We start from the raw sequence: 18,334 nt of genomic DNA on the forward strand, positions 1-18,334 counted from the left end.
TTTCGCACATCAGTAATTTAATTAAAACTTAATAGTTTAGAAAAAAATTTTTTTTTCCTATAATATTTGTACTAATCAATCATTAACATATTTTGCAATAAATAAATCGCAGCTACTTGAGTTGCATTACTCTAAAATGGATTTAATCGTCATAAATTGAATTTCTAATAAAGCATGCCAATTGAAATCATCATTTAGCTGCTAATCGTTAAAGGTGAGAACAACATTGGCTAATATTCAATTACTTAAAAACTCTTGTTATAATTTAATTTAAAGTTAATAAAAAAATTCCCATGAATATGCTGGATGATTTAAAAACATAATTAATCATACTTCGTACACAATGTACATCAACCAGTAAAATTACTGGTTACGTTCCATTAAAAAATTCGTGTGAAATTTTGATGTAGTGTAGCATATCAAAACGAGTAATTAATGATTCCTCCTAGATGATTCTATATACTCTAAAATTTCCTCACACCTAGGAATTTTACGGGCATTTATGCGATTTTATCTTTGTGAAATTTTATGGTTTGTTAAGGAGAGTGCGAAAAATACCTGAAGGTGTTTTCACTACAGAAGATCGATGAGTCTAAAGTTCGAAACGTCTTGCACACCTGAGTCCTTAGTGCTTTCATACCGCAGCAGATGCAACCTGTCAAGGAAAATTGCTATTGGACACGCTTTTCTCTTACTTGCAAGGATTTATTTTTCCCTGCTGAGTCAAATGTGCTGGTAGGACACTGCATAATATTATTTTTGCTACTTTTTCGGGCCGAAGTTAGAGTAGGGAAATGAGAGTTCATTTTCTGCTTGCTGTTGGGTATGAAAATTAAACTCCCTAGGCGCCTAGAAAATCTCCCAACAGGTGGACATGAAATTTCAGCTTATAAGACACGCCACTAGATGATCTGTTGATGAAACATTAACCTTTCTTTGCAAAAATGCCAAAAAAAACATATCGACTTAAGAGCTTAAAAAAAAAGTAATTAAATTATTTAGAGATGTTAGGGATTATTTTCATGTGCTTAGGTTGGGTAAAAAAATAGACTTATTCTTATCCCATTTGATTGATGTTTACTTGAATAAATATTGATTTTTACAATTATTTAAACTTAACTTTTATTAAGGTATTTCAATCGCTCAGGGCCGTATAAAAAAAAAGACCCAGGGCTCTTTGAAATATAATTATAATTTTTTATTAAATTATGATTTATTATTTATTTCTTTAACAACAATACGACAAAACTTGATTTTTTTCGTATTAGAATGAAATTATCAATGACTGCAGGCTTTTTAATGAAATATTTATTCAAGATTACTTAAGAAATAATTATTTCGTTTTTTTAAATCATCTACTGTTTGAGAATTTATAAGTTTAACAATAAAGGTAGGAAATGAGTATATTTCTTATTTAACCAATGTATAAGACAGCATTTTTAAATCTGATTTTTTCACTAAAATGATCAATGATTTAATTATTTTTTCCTTTTGAATTATTCACACCAGTCTCAAGAATATCATGCTTAAACCTTAATGTTAAAATGAAGATAAATAAATTTATTTATTTAATTAAAAAAAAAACAACCGTCAACTCCTCGAGAATATAACGAAAAATATAGTTTTTACTTTCAAACTATTAAAGTAAACAAGTGACAACAAAAAATATATCGAAAGTAAAACCACAAATTGAAAAGTTTCATCGGGCAAAAGTTTTCGCGTGGGATATTGGAAATGTTGCGGTGGGAGTAGAGGAGTTTTGGTGTTGTCGATTTACTCTTGGTGAGCCGCAAAAGAATCCCTCACGATGACTCATCGAGAATCGTTCTCCTTTGACTGCTCTTTAGATTCTAAGTCGGCGAACTACCGTTTCGAATTGCAGGAGAAAAAATCATCGGCCCTCATCGCTCGATAACAATAACCGTCCGTGAATTTCGTGCGCGGAACAAAAATTCCGTGAAATGTCTTCGCACTTTGGGAAGACGACGCGCACGCACGATCGCTTAATTATATTTTTTTTTCTTTAATTTCATGTCGATCCCTGCTGACGCGGTTCATTTTCAAAGAAACAATGTAATAAGCTACAGATGGCTGAAGAACATGTGATAGATTTTAATAATTGAATTCCTTCAATTATATTTCCAGTCTATCACTCGATATTTATTCCTTATTCCTTTCCTTTTCAACAAATGAAACGGAAGTTGTAGCATTGTGGTCATATCCGTCATCGGTTTATTCGGGCATTGATTAGTTGTTGAAACGAATGGCGGGAAAATTTTTTAGTATGAAAAAAATATGAAATTTTTTCAACATTAAAACTGGACTTTACTAACCTCAAATTTTTTTCATCAAACTTTAAAATTTTTATTGGTTTTTTAAATGTAAAAAATATTTCTGCATATTTAGAAAAGTAGTATACACATCGGAGAGCAAAGATTAATAATATAAGTGCATTAATAATTGGAGAATAAATAATTTTTCAATGAAGGACTCATGACAAGTAGACCCGCCATGACACCTCATAATTCATTAAAAAATTATTTATTCTCCGATTATCAGTACACTCATACTATCAATCTTTATTTTCCAATGTGTATACTATTTTTCTAAATAAGCATAAATATTTTTTACATTTAAAACACCAATAAAAATTTTAAAGTTTGATGAGAAAAATTTGAGGTTAGTAAAGCCCAGCCTCAAGATATGATCTGATACTGAGTGTCTTTTCATGTTGGTAATGAGAATAAATTCATTAATAAACCCTCAAACCTGTTAATAAACGTTTCAAGGTCATCAAAGACAGTACTAATGACTGAAAAAATATTTTAAAAATTATTTAGTGGGTTTTATTACTCAATTAGACTTTGGACTTTGAAGAGAAGATTGATTTTCCAATGAATAGCAGATTATGATGATTGAAAATATTGAACCTGTATATATTCTAATCTATGTTATACGGCATTTAAATAGTCGATTATGGCTGTCGTTTTATCTAATCATACACAATGTATATAGACCTATGATAGAATTTTTTCAATTCTCTCTTATGTCACACCTGCTCCTTCCTGGTTTGTAAATTATAGGTACACGTCCCTGATTCGCCACGCCTCTACTCGCAGATAACAACGTTTACTCAATCTTCTTAAGCAAGGATCGTGTAGGAGTTTAATAATTATCACCATCGCTCCTCTAACGATTTCCTGATATGTTTATGAGCTACACCAGGTAAAATGTATTATTTATCTTCTAACCAAGTCCTTAAATAACACTTTGATTTTTATTGTGCATGCTTTTATTTGGTTTTGTGAAAATTCATGGTAAAATAATTGCAACAAATGTTTGCAGAATTACTTGAGATTTAAAAATTTCCTAGAAATTAAAAAAATCCTAGTTTAAATAATTTGTTCATTCATAAAAAATTTAACTTTTAATTGTTTAATTTTTAATAAATAATAAAAAAGGGTTTAGTCAAATTAATTACGAATAAATAAATTAATTGATTTTCTTAAGAGGAGAAATGGACAAGTAAATATATTTTAGCCACTTTCCTCTAATAATGCTAATTATAGCAAGTATGACTAAAATGCTTCTTAATTAGCACCATCTAGTCAATTTCCGATTACTGATATATTGAACTCTTTTTTGATGATGATGCACCTCGGTCACATCATTCATTTGGTTGATGTATGGGTCTGGTCTAGGTGGGTGCTTGTATCCATGTAGGGATTACATGTTGCCAGTGTATATATCTTTGTCTTTATCTAACTGAACAGCCTCGTCGAACGTTATCGAATGCCAGGGTAACCGGCAGGAAATTACACGCGGCCGAAACGTCAGCGGAAGTTGCAATTTATCGATGAGCCGCATGTACACAACTACGGGATGCGCATTTGAGCGCGTGCCTCATTGAATTGACGAATATAATGTCATAAAAATACGAAATACTTTTTAGTACTTCAAATGAGTATCATTTTATTCCAATAACTAACTTTTAGATCAAATATAATCTATTTAAAGTCAATGTCCCAATTGATGCTCAATATTTTTTTACATTCCAATTTTTTTTTTTAATTTTAATAATTTGCTCATCATCTGGGCAGTGTTCATCAATTGATTTAGTGTTTTATTTCAATGCACTTGAAGTGTTTTAAAATGACGTTACCCATTTAATTAATATTGTAGTCACTTTTAATGCATTTAAAAATATTTAGAATGGATGACGTCATATTGCTGCAAATCTAAAAAAATTCAAGTGTTTAGTAATAAAACGCTTAAAGTGTTCAATAATAAGACACCTAAGTATTTACAATGTTGAATATTATGAACAAAAATTTTTTTTTAAATACAAACTATTTGATTTATTTAAAAACATGTAGAGTTTGTCATCACCGCAGTTAGTGATTACCTTTAAAAAAAAAGTATTCATCATCTTAATCCGGAATTAACGATAAATGTCATCATAACGTGATTGGTCATACACCTGGTAGCACAATAGAGTCGTTGATTTGAAAAAGAAACTTGAGATAGTGAAGAGCGACATGAATTAAATAAAAGCGATGGTTTCAACGAATTAAATTAAAGGTGCCAAGTGTCGTCAAGGGAATTGGATTTGTCCCGGGGGGTGTGGTAACCTTCGGGTGGGGTTGCAGCATCATCCCCCGCACAAGAAAGTCGAATAACGAGCCAATAAAATATTTATAGAGTACACCCTGGCCGCGTGCCGTTGCGCCAAAGTTCACCCCGAATGCTCCCTAGTGGTTATACGATGTTTACCCTTCGCAATCCCCACGAGAACGTCACTCGTATGTTCGTCAGAGCTTTCAGCCGTCTGCACGCTTCATATGTCTGGATGTTATATGTTTCATATATATATATCCACACATGGGGATGTGTCTGATGATCGTAAACCGTTATAAAATATTATTAACATCGAGATTTCTACCTACTTGATGGCTTCCATTTGAACACGTTACGCTCATTCTCATCATCATCCTCACGTGCTTGTCTTTTCATTGGGATTATCCTTCTCTGATTGTTGAGTTTATCAATTGGTTACACTTTTAGCTATGTTTGTGATAGTATTACATTTAACGAGCATCAACAATGCATAAAGTTTGCTTTGATGATATCATAACAATTCATTCATTAAAATTAAGACACTAAAAATTAAATATTTTATTTAATTTTTACTGGTTTAAAAGAAGTATGCTTCTATTTGATTTCATAATATTATTAAATGATGGAATAAACGGAGAAATTTTAGGAGGGAAAGTTGATTAAAAATGACAGGATAGATTTTAATGGAAGAGAATGACGTCTAATGTGCACTAGTCTCAGTCGTAAATTAACATAAATAAATTCCGTCGTCTGTCTATCCACATACAGATGAAGACATACATTCATTTTATAATGTAATTAATTTAAATACACTGATAGAAGAGATTGTTGACAGTTAAAAAGGTTTATTAACAGTCAAAAAATATTTCTTAACTCTAAGAAACTAAATTTTCTATAACCAACGCTTATTTAACATTAAAAAATATTTATTAATAGTTTAAAAATATTATTTAACTTTATTAATATATTTTTGTTTGAAAAAAAAAATTTTTAATTAAATATGAATAAATAATAATTAATATCAAGTAATTAATGGCTTCTTGATAATAAAAAATTGAGCTCCAATAAATTTGGAGCTTCTACACCAGGATAATGTTCTCATTAATAACAAATAAGTTGCACAGTTTATTATTTCAGTGTGACATTTTTAAATATGTTGGTAGCACACTTGTGAGATGTAATTTGAGCAGATATGATGTTCATAAAAATAGAGAACAGATAAAACAAAGCGAGAAAGGACGAAAAAATAAAAATACAGAAGTGAATTGTTACTGACCCAATACATCTATATCAAGCAGCAGGAATTTTGTCTGTAACGGAGTCGTTGAATATATAACTACTATAAATATGCGCCATCCAAGAAAGATGAACGTTCTAGGAAAGATAAAATTTAATTTATGCTAATCCGGTGATATGGCGAGTTAGGAGCGACAAAAACGTAAAAAGAGATGAGTCGAAAATATATGAAATTTTTTCAAAGCACTTACAGAGAAGCATTGATGGACTACCATATGATATTTAATGAATAAATAAATATATAGTGGTCTAATTGAATAATTAATATGACGAAAATGCAACGTAAGACAAGAATTCAACGATTTAATCGGTTGGTTACCATATTAAATGACAAAATATAAATAAAAAAGACTAACCAAGGAGAAAGATATCGAATACGACTGTTGGATGAGGTCGGTTTCTCGTCGAGTGCTTGTTTTGCTTATCTAAGACAAATTTGCTGTCTTGTAAGCGACACCGGAGGGTCGTTTGACAAACCGAGGGGTTCTCACACAAACGTTTAGCGATCCCTGAGTAGCCTCTGGCATCCTGACTTGATTTCATTCTTTTCTTTTTTGGGTTTTATATCTCTCTGCTGCTTCTGTATGTTAATTAGGGGAAATTAATTCGTCTATTCTTACAACCTATTTTTCTTCATTTTCAAACTACACTGCAACCATTTTAAACATATCATTTACTGCTAATTTTTTTTATAATCATTTTTCAATATTCATTTCAAATTGTCTTTATACTGAAATGAAAAAAAAAAATTTCTTGGCTTTTTTTTTTGTTTAAAAATTAATTATTAAGTAATGATAAAAATGCTTTAGGTACAACTCGGGGGATCTATATGATCAACTTCCCAGTGGAAAGTAACGAAATGTTAGAAAAACACTTGAATATTTTTAAAATAAACTTTCATGAATTTTAATGCACTTGAATAAAGTAAACAATGAAGTGAATATTTAAAACTACAATATCAATCAAATGGGTGACATCATAATAAAACACTTTAAATGCATTTAAATGATACTTCGATTTGCAGTGTTTATTTTATTTCTTAAAAATCTGGTCTAAATGTGACCTGAAAGGTCCATACGACTAACTTCCCACTGGAAAATTAATAATTGTTGTCAGGATTAAATTTTTTTTTAAAATGGATGCTCATGAGTTAAGTAGTTGACATTTTTTATTTAAATTGATCCTGCCGTGGTTCTAAAGAAAAAAAATAAAAATGTTCTCTCAGAGCTCTTAATGAAGTATTTTTTTCCAAGGGTGTGACGTACATATGTCTAATCATTAGAGGATCTATTCCCGACCACACCCACTATCTTTCTATCAGCCTAGGGGTTGTAACATTCTTCAGAAAACACATCGCTCCTTCCACTGCTAATGTACCACAATCCCCTGACATTAAAGAACACCGACGCGTATTAACGTCATCGTTAACGTAAGTCAAGGCACTTCTAGACAGGGTCGCGTGTCACACGCTAGAAATAATGAAGGAAAAAAAAAAGTTAAGATATTGATGATAGAAAGAAAAAAAACTAAGACAAAATTTTGTTAAATAGTTTTGATAATGATTATGATGAGAGAAATTAAATAGTGAAATATTAAGTAATAATTATGATAAAAGATGACAAATAATAAATACAAGAAAAATAAATGCAATAAAATATGAATTTTAACTCACCATGTTCGAACGGAGTCTGTGTAGCAACCAGTCTCAGGATTCAGCATTTTACGATCACTTTCTGCCCTAAAAAAATAATAAAATACAATACTTATTAGTTTCAGATGCAATAAATATATCGTTAAATCAAATTTAGCATACGTTTTTTTTAAGTCTAATTTATTCAAAAGGTTTTTACGGAATTTTTTTCAAACCATTTGTTGGATAAAATTTATTAAAAAATATTTAATTATATCACACTTAAGAAGAACAAAATTCAATCAGTGAAATAAATCAAAAATTTTCATTAAAAAAATTATTGGGGCTTATATTTTATACTGACAATAAAACTGATGATAAAATGTCAAAAAGATAAATTAACTGACTTATAATAATTAAAGAAGTAATAATCATAAATGATAAATTTGTTTTGGAGTTCATTTAATTGAGTCAGAAGTAATTTCAAAAAAGAATCAGATTAGCGAATAAATCACTAAAAAAAAAGTAAAGTTGAGTTTGTAAAGAACATTACGAGCATAAACGTGAATGAACGGACGGGTGGTTATTGGTGTAGACAGTGATTTCCACCCTTTCTATACCGCAGCTACATAAGCATATGGGGTTCACACGATCCTCTCTACTTCCCTCGCATTAATACCCCAGGAATATATATATGTACACATGCATATATATATTTATAATCTCGAGATAGTAGCAAATGATAGACAATCGTAATATATAATATGTATTAATCACAAGTGTGATCTAATGACTGTCAAAATAATAACCCTACTGTCACTGTCACACTTGATTATATATCTATAAATATTTCAGTTACGTGCATTTATCTATAATTTTTCCCACAGGTGTTAAATTGTTAAGTCAACTGAATGGATTTATTTGGTCTTTATTTAATGAATTATACCCCCTTGGCTTGTTCATTTCACTCTAAATCTCTTTATTCATTAATTTGACAGTTTATTTTGATAGCAATAATTTTCCAATTATTTTTGAAAAGCTCCTTTCTAAATTATTATTACAAGTAATTATTTATTAGCAATTTATTTCATTAATTTAATAATTATAATTTATTTTTAATTGTTAAAATAAATGAATGAGTTCGCTAATCATTGTGATCAATCTGAAGGGTTATTTGGTGCGTTTTTACCGACCGTCGATACATTGTTAAATCATTGAACAGAATAGCCCAAAAATTGGATAGATTATAAATAATAAATAAAAAAGGAAAAAAGTAATCAAATGTTGTGGGGATGGTCATTAAATTTGTCAACTGAATAATCGATGGGTTGTCAGTATGACATCATTAAAGTCAAAATCCTTTTTGTTGATAAATACCCCAATGGGAAATTCAGGAACAAGCTGCACCTGTTGTAGGATTGGTTTATGCATTTTTCAAGCTATATGGGAACTACGTATATTAAGGTTATTCATATATACTATTAAATACTGTAATTATAGTCACACAGGTGAAATACACGATATACTTGTTTGCAAATAATTATAGCTTTAAAATTGTAGACCTTATCTTCTATGCTGCTTTTGCTTGGATAACGTAAAAGCCCAGTTGACAATTAAATGTGAAACCGGATTTTCATTATATTATAGTTTAGTTCTATAAATATATTTTTATCTTTTTCTTGCAAACTTTTATTTCATTATAAATTCTGTGTGTTTTTATTAAACAATAGAATCTTGAGTGTTAACAATAATGATTACTTTGTTTTAATTAAAAATTCAATTGTGGTTGTGAGATAAAAATTGAATTATATTTTTTTATCAAAATCATCTAAACAATGCAATTCAAATTGGCTTGTTATTTCAAAAGCATTTATTTATTTATTAGATCATATTTATGCTTTCCAAAGCTTTTTCATTTATTATTTAAATTAATTAATAACAGTTAATCGTAGTAAAATGTTTTTCAATAATTATAAACAATTTTAAATATAAAAAGAAAATATTCCATGAAATTTTACTGAAGAGTCCTTTAATTTTTATTGGGGTGACGCAGTAATGCGAAACCATATGTGCGAACCTAAAAAAATTCACTCAATATTCCGGTAAAAATTCTTGAATGAAAAGAAATTTTAATATTAAAGTTGATTTGATTTAAAAAAAATGGATGTAATCAGGATGATTGATTTTCCAGGTATAGACATTACATTTAAGGACACAAAAATATTTTTGATGCCTTTATAGAAATTTTTTATGCACTGAAAATAATCGAAAGAGTTGGAAATAATTTTCTCTTTAACACTTAAAAATTTTTCTAATTAATTATTTTTCTTCCAATAAATAAAATTAATTATGATAATAATTAATAATAAAAATAGTTGAATCTATAAAAAGAGTTTCAATTGATAGAAATCTTAATAATAAAATACAAAAAAGATGAACAAGCCTAGATGAAACGTAATTAAATTAAAAAAAAAATCAAATCATTGCTTTGAGGAAGGAAGAAATAATTTCCCAAAACAAAATAATTCAACCAGTAAACCAACTAATTATTTTAGACCACTTGTTGAGTGATGCATTACACCGTTCCCATAAATACCATGACAACAAGTGTAAAAAATAATTTCATGTCTTTTTTCACATTACATCCATAAATAAATCTCGGAAAAACTTGGGAAAATAGTCTGAAAAGCTTGATGTATTATCGAGGTGGAATAATTTTGACAGAGTAATCAGTGCGAGTCAGCATGAGTATAGTCATGCGGACGGATAGGCTCCGCACCCTTCCGGTTCCGGTGTTCCGGTAGGTTTGACCCCACGGGGGAATAGCGTTTCCGTTTTTGGCAATGGGATATACGCTCAACGGAGCGGCGTGACGATGCTCGCACGATTTATATTTATGCGGACACGCGTCATGTAACATGAGCAATTTTGTCGTATGCGTGACATAGATTACATAGACCGAGATTCCCACACTTATACCATTTAAATTTGATTGTACATAGAATTTTTATCATCAACTTTTTCATTAGCTCTAATAGGTCAATTCTTTTCAGATGCCATAATCATTTATTTAACTGAGAAGAAAATGATCGTTTGAGAAATTTAAGTAACAAGTGGTCGGTGATGTATGCACAAAAGTGATAATAAATCACTTGATATCGTATATATTAACGGAAGCGGCTCGGTACAGAGAACTATGGAGAATAAAAGCAATGTAATAACATCACTTGATGTCACTGTGCGCTTATCGAGATATCGTTGTACCGAGAGTAGTTGGTCGACTCTCCTTTCGTTTCCGCAATTATTTTTCACATTTTCTCTCTTCTATCGTGCACTATAGTGGATAGTATACGTGCTAGTTCGAATATAATGTATCTGAGATTTATTGTAAATGATGGATCATGCGCAAGGATTAATGGATTGTTTTATTATTGCTTCCCGCGTGCAAAGGGTGAGCATGACATTTGAAAAATTTTCCAGGAAAATGACCTGCTCCCTTTGTCATCCTGAAATCACTTTTATAGGTTTTTTCCAATACTAAGAATAACTATTGTTTATTTTTTTAAAATTTAATAACAAAATTATTGCATTTATTTAAACGAAATAAATCTTATTTTTTATCAATAAATATTTATTTATTATATAAATTTTTAATAGATTATTGCATATTTTTTTACTTAGAGAGTAATGTTTAATTAATTTAAATAAAAAAATCGACTTTGTTATTAAATAAAGAAAAAATAATTCCGGATCAAAGAGGATTTAAAAAATGCATAAGAACATTTGTAGGATGACAAAGGAAACTGACGGTATTTATAGGAAATATTTCCTGCAATATTGATTTTGCTGTTTTTATTATATTTATTTAAAAAATTAAATTTATCATTTTTTAAGGCATTCGAATTAATTTAGATAAAAATAGTAATGAATTAAATAATATGCAAATGAATTTCTCGGTCAGGAAATGAGCATTTGTCTCCTTTGTGTAAAAGTAATCATTCAGATAAAAGTTATTCACATTTAATTTATGTGAATTATTGGTTTTATATCTATTGTTAAAATCTGCAATATTACTTTTTTTTTTATATAAAAATTTCATAAAAAATTCATTTTAAATAATCTAAAAGTATTTTTGCTGCTTAACAATAAAAAAAATCCTTTCTTTTGTCGAATATTTTATCAGTTCTCTGTAAATCTAAAATGTGTTCTATAGTTTATTTACAGTAATTTAACATTTTATGTGGTTTCATCTCCATTCACTTCAATCTATTTAATTTAAAAATATTAAAATGATTAATATTATTTTCTTAATTATTATTATTAATTTTAAAATTTTTCTGAATGTTTGAAAATTGATCTAAATATTTTTTTAATGAATTAAACAAAAAAAAATGTAATAAAAACAAACAAGAATGAATAGTAAATAATTTTTTCTTTGTCACTAAAATAGATGACATATTACAGCAAAGTAAAAATTGCGTTGTTCAAACTATCGGACAATATCTTTGTTGAGATTTCTCGACTAAGCTTAGCGTGATTGCATTAGTGTGTGTAGCACCCTTGTGGCGAACGTTGCGATTGAAAGTACGAAGAGGGGAGTGAATGAGGTAGAGACTATATAAGTACACATATGAGAAGTGAGATAGAAGTACAATGGTCTCGAACGAAGGGCACACCTGGCTGAGGGCACACAGCTGCGTTTTCAGCCCCCCGACAGCGACAGGGGATGTGAAAAGAGAAGAGGCAGAGGAGAAGGGGTGGTAAAACGCAGCTATGGCTCCATCAGCTCACCGGTTCAACTCAAGGGGGGTGGATGCTGAGATTTCAGTTACGCGCAGGCTTTTACCCTCCAAGCGGTGACGACTTTAACGAGCGCACAGGCAGTATTATATACTCTCGTACTAAATATTTTTCATGCCTTTCCACATATTTATTTCATTTTATTCCTGACTCCTTTGTCCATCCTAACCGATTCTAACCAATATTTATTATACTTTTGCAATTAATACGTAACAGGAACAAACCTGTGGAGAAAAGACGAAGAAATATGGAGTGAAGAAAATTGGGAGATTTATTGAATTGTTTTGCTTATTGGAGGATAACTTACAGGATCTAGAAATTATTTATTTTAGAAAATTTTTGAGAATCATGACAAAGAATCATTTTGTTAACAATGAGGACAGGGGATCTGATTGAATTATAAAAGGGCATTAATGTTTTTCATTGAAAGTAATTCAATAAAATATTCATGTTTACTAAATAATATTTAAAACAAACATATAATAATTATATTCCTATTGTTATAAACAATATACAATTGATTGATTACATGAAGTTATTTATAACAATATTTTATTGATATTTATTCAATATAATCATGATTATAATAATTCAATCTATTAAAACCATCTCTAATTATTTATAATAAATTGAAATAGTTATAAACAATACTTCATTTTTTTGAGTCATGAGAAATTATTGACAACCATATTGTATTGATATTGACTTCAGTTTTAAACAATATTAATCAAATAGTCTCACTTAATTAATAATATTAGCAACAATTATTGATGAGTTTGATAATTTTTTAAATTGCTAATTAAATTAATTAATTAGTCATATCGATGTAAAATTGTTAACAATACATTCCAGATATTTCTTATCTTGTTTTCCCTTCAAGCAACCCCAGATAATCCCATTTTATCTCAAAGTATCTGTTTCAACCCCGTATTCATTGTATTGTAAATCTAAAAAAAATTGTATTTGACAATATCTCTTAATCGAAGAAGCTAATTTTCTACTTTAGATCTCTTTTTCATATCATTCCAATTTTATTGAAAAATCTAATAATTAATAATAAATAATAATTTATAGATATTGATTAATTTTTTATATTCACATTTTTTTAAACCGAATTTTAATGTGAAAAGACTTGAAAAGAGTATAAGAATGACAAAATACTCTGGAAAAGCTAAAATTCAAAAAATTGAATGAAAATAGTTGAATAAAATGTTATACGTAGATAAACGATTCAATTTGATATTAAAAAAAAAAAAAAAGTTGGCCAAGTGTACAAGCTTTTGACGTGTAGTCGGTCTTATCTACTGTGGTGATCAATAAACGAGGCAGGGAGTAGTAGTCTCGCTATCGAAATAAATCTATAAAAGCCTGAATATGAGAGCTGGCTCTCATTCCTCTTCTGTATAGTCTACATCTCTCTGAAGAGAGGAAGTAAGCGGCGAGCTATGGCCTCGGATTTTCAAGTACCCTCTTCAGTCCGAATAACCGAAATGATTTTGCCTCTAACCAATTCTCTTTTCCCTGTATATTTTTTAAATATATATTTTTTTTTAATATTCTTGTTGTTTTGTAAAATTAACAGTCAGACTGATATTATAAAAATCATCTCTAACCATAAATTTTTGCATACAAAAATTCCGATAATAATAATTGAAAATTGATTTTTAACAATGAATTCTCACTTGATTTTTATACCATAAATTTTTTTTTAAAGAAATCCTTTCCCAAAATTATTTACGTTGGATTTATTTATTGAATTTATTTAAATATTTCTTATAAACAATTACACCAAGTCAATGTCTTAAAATGATGAGGATATTACGTTTTTATTGAAAGTGATTCATAATGCATGAATTTAATATTAAAGACAAATATTCTATAAACATTTGAAAAAACATGTTATCACCTTCCTAGAACTACTGAAATTGAGCAATTAATAATAATTAAAAATTCATACCACAAAAGAATTTAGATAATAAATTTTTGTTCAGAGGTTGTTGATCTTATTCTATTGTTTAAAGTGTATAATTATTCATTATTGTTAGGAAAAAGAATTTCTTTTTGTGTAAATAAGAATTTAAATAGATCACTTTATTAGGTATTTAACGTGAATCAATGTTTTACCACGTAAATGAAGTGAAATAATGATAAATAGCTTTGACAAATTATTTAAATGTTTATCACCAATTTCTGACAAAGAATAAATATTTATAGCTTCGTCTATTGTCCTCAACTGCTTGAGGATAAGTCAGACAATGAATTAGTTTAACGGATAAATTATCATAATTTTATAATATTTTCTATGCTTCAGAAAGAAAGATAGCTGGTCGTGCGGTCGCATTTTCGATCAGCAGACAACGAGACACTGCGTAAAAATATGAGTTAGGCAACACGAAAGTGTGAGATGGAGAGTGTAGAAGATCGATGTTTATTCCTGGTAACAAGTGAAATTCTCTCCTTCTCAGAAAAATCGTAGGTTTTGAAATAAAAGGGAAAACAGAGGCAGTTAATTTTCCTCTTGGGTTTTGCGAAAATTTGGGTTTTGATTTTTCCGAGCTTCGAAGAAGGTAGTAATAAATATTTAAAGTGTGGTTTATAATATCATAAATTGTTCCACTAACATGTAAACAACACATTATTACCATAAATAATTTTTTTAAAATATTTTTTCAATTATTAGTGTCACGTAATGTAGTACTACGTGTTTATACATTCTTTATTTAAACTATAAAATGAAGAAATAGATTTAAAAATTTATTATTAATCATTTAATTTATTTCAAGAAATATTTCTTATTATATTTTATTGATCAATATTGCGTTCAATAATACCTTAGATAAAATTTAGTCTAAAAAAAAATGTAAAACGTTGGCAAAAGCATTATTCACAAAAATATTTAATTACAAATGAAATGAAAATTAAAAGAATTAAATAAATATTGATTCTATTATAACTATTCAGAATTAATTATTTAATTAAAAATGTAGAGAAAGGGTACCTGGTAGCACACTTGAGTTCAAACAATTCAATTATAAAGATGTAATTAATTTTCGTTATAAAAAAAAATAATTTTGAATAATTAATGGTGATAATATTGGTGAAATAATAATAATAAATATTATCTTTTGGATATCTTTTTAACAATTAATAGAATCACAATTATTTCAAAAAAAAATAATAAAAATCTGAATATTTAGATTACAGATATTTCTCTCTTCATCATCAAATATTATTCTATCAAAACCAATATTTAAATATGCAAATAAAATCTAACTGAATTTAAATGAATTCACTAACAAAAGTGTTCTGTAATTTTTTCATGGATAATTAAATCTAGAATGCTTTGACGAAAATAATGAATATCATCAATAAAACACAGATCAATGTGAATAAAGTATTTATAAATGACCAATTGATCAGAAAAATAAACTCAACATTTGATTTCTCTTGAATACTATTGAGACTTGTATACCCTGCATTTAGTGGACGATTAAAAAGATAAGTTTCCTATATGATATATCAAATCGTTAGAGATTTAATTTAATCGGCTACAGGTTATTCATTCAAACTTTTTGACATTATTTTCTTTTATTTGTGGGACAAAGCATGTGGCACGCGTTTAGCATCAATTGAAAACTCAACTTGGTGTCAGCCCTACTCCTTGAGCCGCAACAATCTCTCAGGGGAGTGTCCTTGCACACGTTGAAATAGAATTTTAACGTGTCGCGTGACGAGTTCCAAGACAGCTCTTGAATACTACCACCAAGTAGTACTCTCTATACCACTAGGCATTTCTACAGGGAAGGACAAATGTTTAGTTCACTAGAAGAGAGAGCTTTATTTACTTTTTCTGCTTGCTTGTAATAGATATAAAAGGGAATAACGATACAAAAAAACTTATATTGAATAGGAAAACTACACTACACTCAAGTCATTCGTTGTCATTTGAATAAATTCACCTGTTAGATTGTCTGCTACTTGATATTCTGCCAAAAGTAACAATGCTATTGAAAGTGAATGGCTGGATTTAGTGTTATTAAACATTCTTTTGATGATGACTGATTGTTATCTGATTTATGAATACTTGCAGTATTTACACATTATCATCATTATTAGCTTTATACTTTTTTTTCTATTACATGTAATGCATTTTATTTGATTTTGGAATTTAAATACTTTTAATTACTTATTATCAATGATTTTGCATTAATTAATTCTTTTAAAAAAACTTAATTAACATTAATAAGCTTTGTTTATAATAAAAAAAAATTGTTTATTATAAATAAAATTTTTTTTCATAGTGAGACAAATAATTATTTGTTGTAAATAAATTTTATTTACACTGATAATTGATTAATTTGTTGTAAAAAAGCTTTTTAGTGTAAAAAAGAAAAATATTTATTGTCAATAAGCGATATTTATCTTGAAGAGAAAATGTAATCCATTGTCAATAGGCGTGAAAAAAATTTCTAAAACCAGTTAAAGTATTTAATAGTTCTCGTTTCCTAAAGAGAGGGATTACTTTGAAGTTTCTAAGCATAAATGGGTTGAAAAATTTTATTTTCTCATCGTACAGACAGTATAAAAAATTATTTTCAATCATAATAAATATCTTAAATGTAAAAATTAAAGAGAAAAAATGAATATTCATCATTCACTGTGTTCACATACCATTAAACTTGTGGCATCAAGAATGAAGAGAGTTTAAATAATCATTTACAGATCATCAATGTAAAGTACGAGTGTGTGAATAAAAAATGTTGAACATGTAGAAGGTTATTCGAAAAATTCTTGAGACTATTCTAAAACTAATGATGTATCTGGTGGGTCGAGCCCATCAGGGGCGATCGACCGGAGAAATCTCTGAGAAGCGGTAGACAGTTGGGCGCCTAATTTTACCAAGAAGAAAGATGGTCGAGGTGGATATACAGGTATAACCTGAGAGAGTTTCTCTCAACAAGCGCTGGACCCCTTGAGAGATTCTTGCACCTCTTACCGATGATCAGAGAAAAAAATAATACGAGACAAAGAAAGCGAATCAGGGGAAATATCCACCCTTGTGTCCCAGGTTAGCCCCCGATCCTCTCGCGCGTGTGCACCTGGGCCCCACCCTGATCCCCTTGGGGGAGCTGCTCCTGCCTGCTGGTTCTTATGCTTCAACCCGGATTATATTCCTTTGACAGTGGTACTCGGCCTTGTTCTATCAGCTAAAACCTACCTTTAACGTATACAGAATAAATATTATTGTTAATTTAGTATTTTACCTTGCAAATAACTTTTTGGGATCATTTGTTTAGAATAGACTTTTTAATTAAATTATTTACTTCGGTTGAAAATATTTTGGTTTTCATACTTAAAATTTTTCTATTGGTTTTAATCCTTTTTTAACCCCCAATATTATTCCTCTTATAATTTTTAAGAACCAATTCGTACTTGAAGCCAACTTTTTTCAACGAAATTCCTTAAATAAATGCAAATAAAAATTTTAATTGTGGTCATATCATTAATGCATACACAAAAGAATTTATTTAGACTTTAATAATTTTATAAATAATAATTATGTAAATCTGGGCTCGAAAATATTAAAAGAATACTTATATTTCGACTCGGGAAAGATTAAATTGATCTCTTAATCATAATTTTACTCCATTTTATCAATAAACAATTCAAAAAAAATTTTTTTGAATTATAAAAAAAAAATTTCATTATTGTTTGATATTAATAACAAATGTGTTAACAGAAATAGAGTTGACGGGAAATAAAAACCATTTTTTCATCGGAAAAAAATCCCTAATGTAGAATTTCGAAAATATCTGTGAAATTTTTTCTCTTTGTTCGTGCTCTGTATTCTTAGTACAAGATTATAGTGTAACAAAGGAAACATGTTTTTGTTTCAATAAAACTCTAATTTCGTGGAAACAGTTATTAACCTGGAATACCTTAATTTATTTATTTTTTAAAATTTACATCACATTTCAATTATTTATTATT

At 28.8% G+C, this 18,334-nt stretch overlaps 1 protein-coding gene across 6 annotated transcripts in view; it reads right to left on the reverse strand.

Annotated features, from left to right (window-relative positions):
* Positions 1 to 18,334, reverse strand: part of SoxN (SoxNeuro) — a 224,783-nt gene that overhangs the window by 23,502 nt on the left and 182,947 nt on the right. For all 6 annotated transcript variants that reach the window (XR_004690633.1, XR_004690634.1, XR_004690635.1 and 3 more), the window contains one exon: positions 7,586 to 7,651. Coding sequence is in view for 2 of the 6 variants with exons in the window: in XM_035087704.1 (XP_034943595.1) it covers positions 7,586 to 7,651 (66 nt within the window). In the remaining 4 variants the exon portion in view is untranslated. The remainder of the gene's footprint in view (positions 1 to 7,585; positions 7,652 to 18,334) is intronic.

Source organism: Chelonus insularis, unplaced genomic scaffold (assembly GCF_013357705.1).
Source record: "Chelonus insularis isolate UGA/USDA-ARS -01 unplaced genomic scaffold, ASM1335770v1 contig_41_pilon, whole genome shotgun sequence".
NCBI lineage: Eukaryota > Metazoa > Arthropoda > Insecta > Hymenoptera > Braconidae > Chelonus > Chelonus insularis.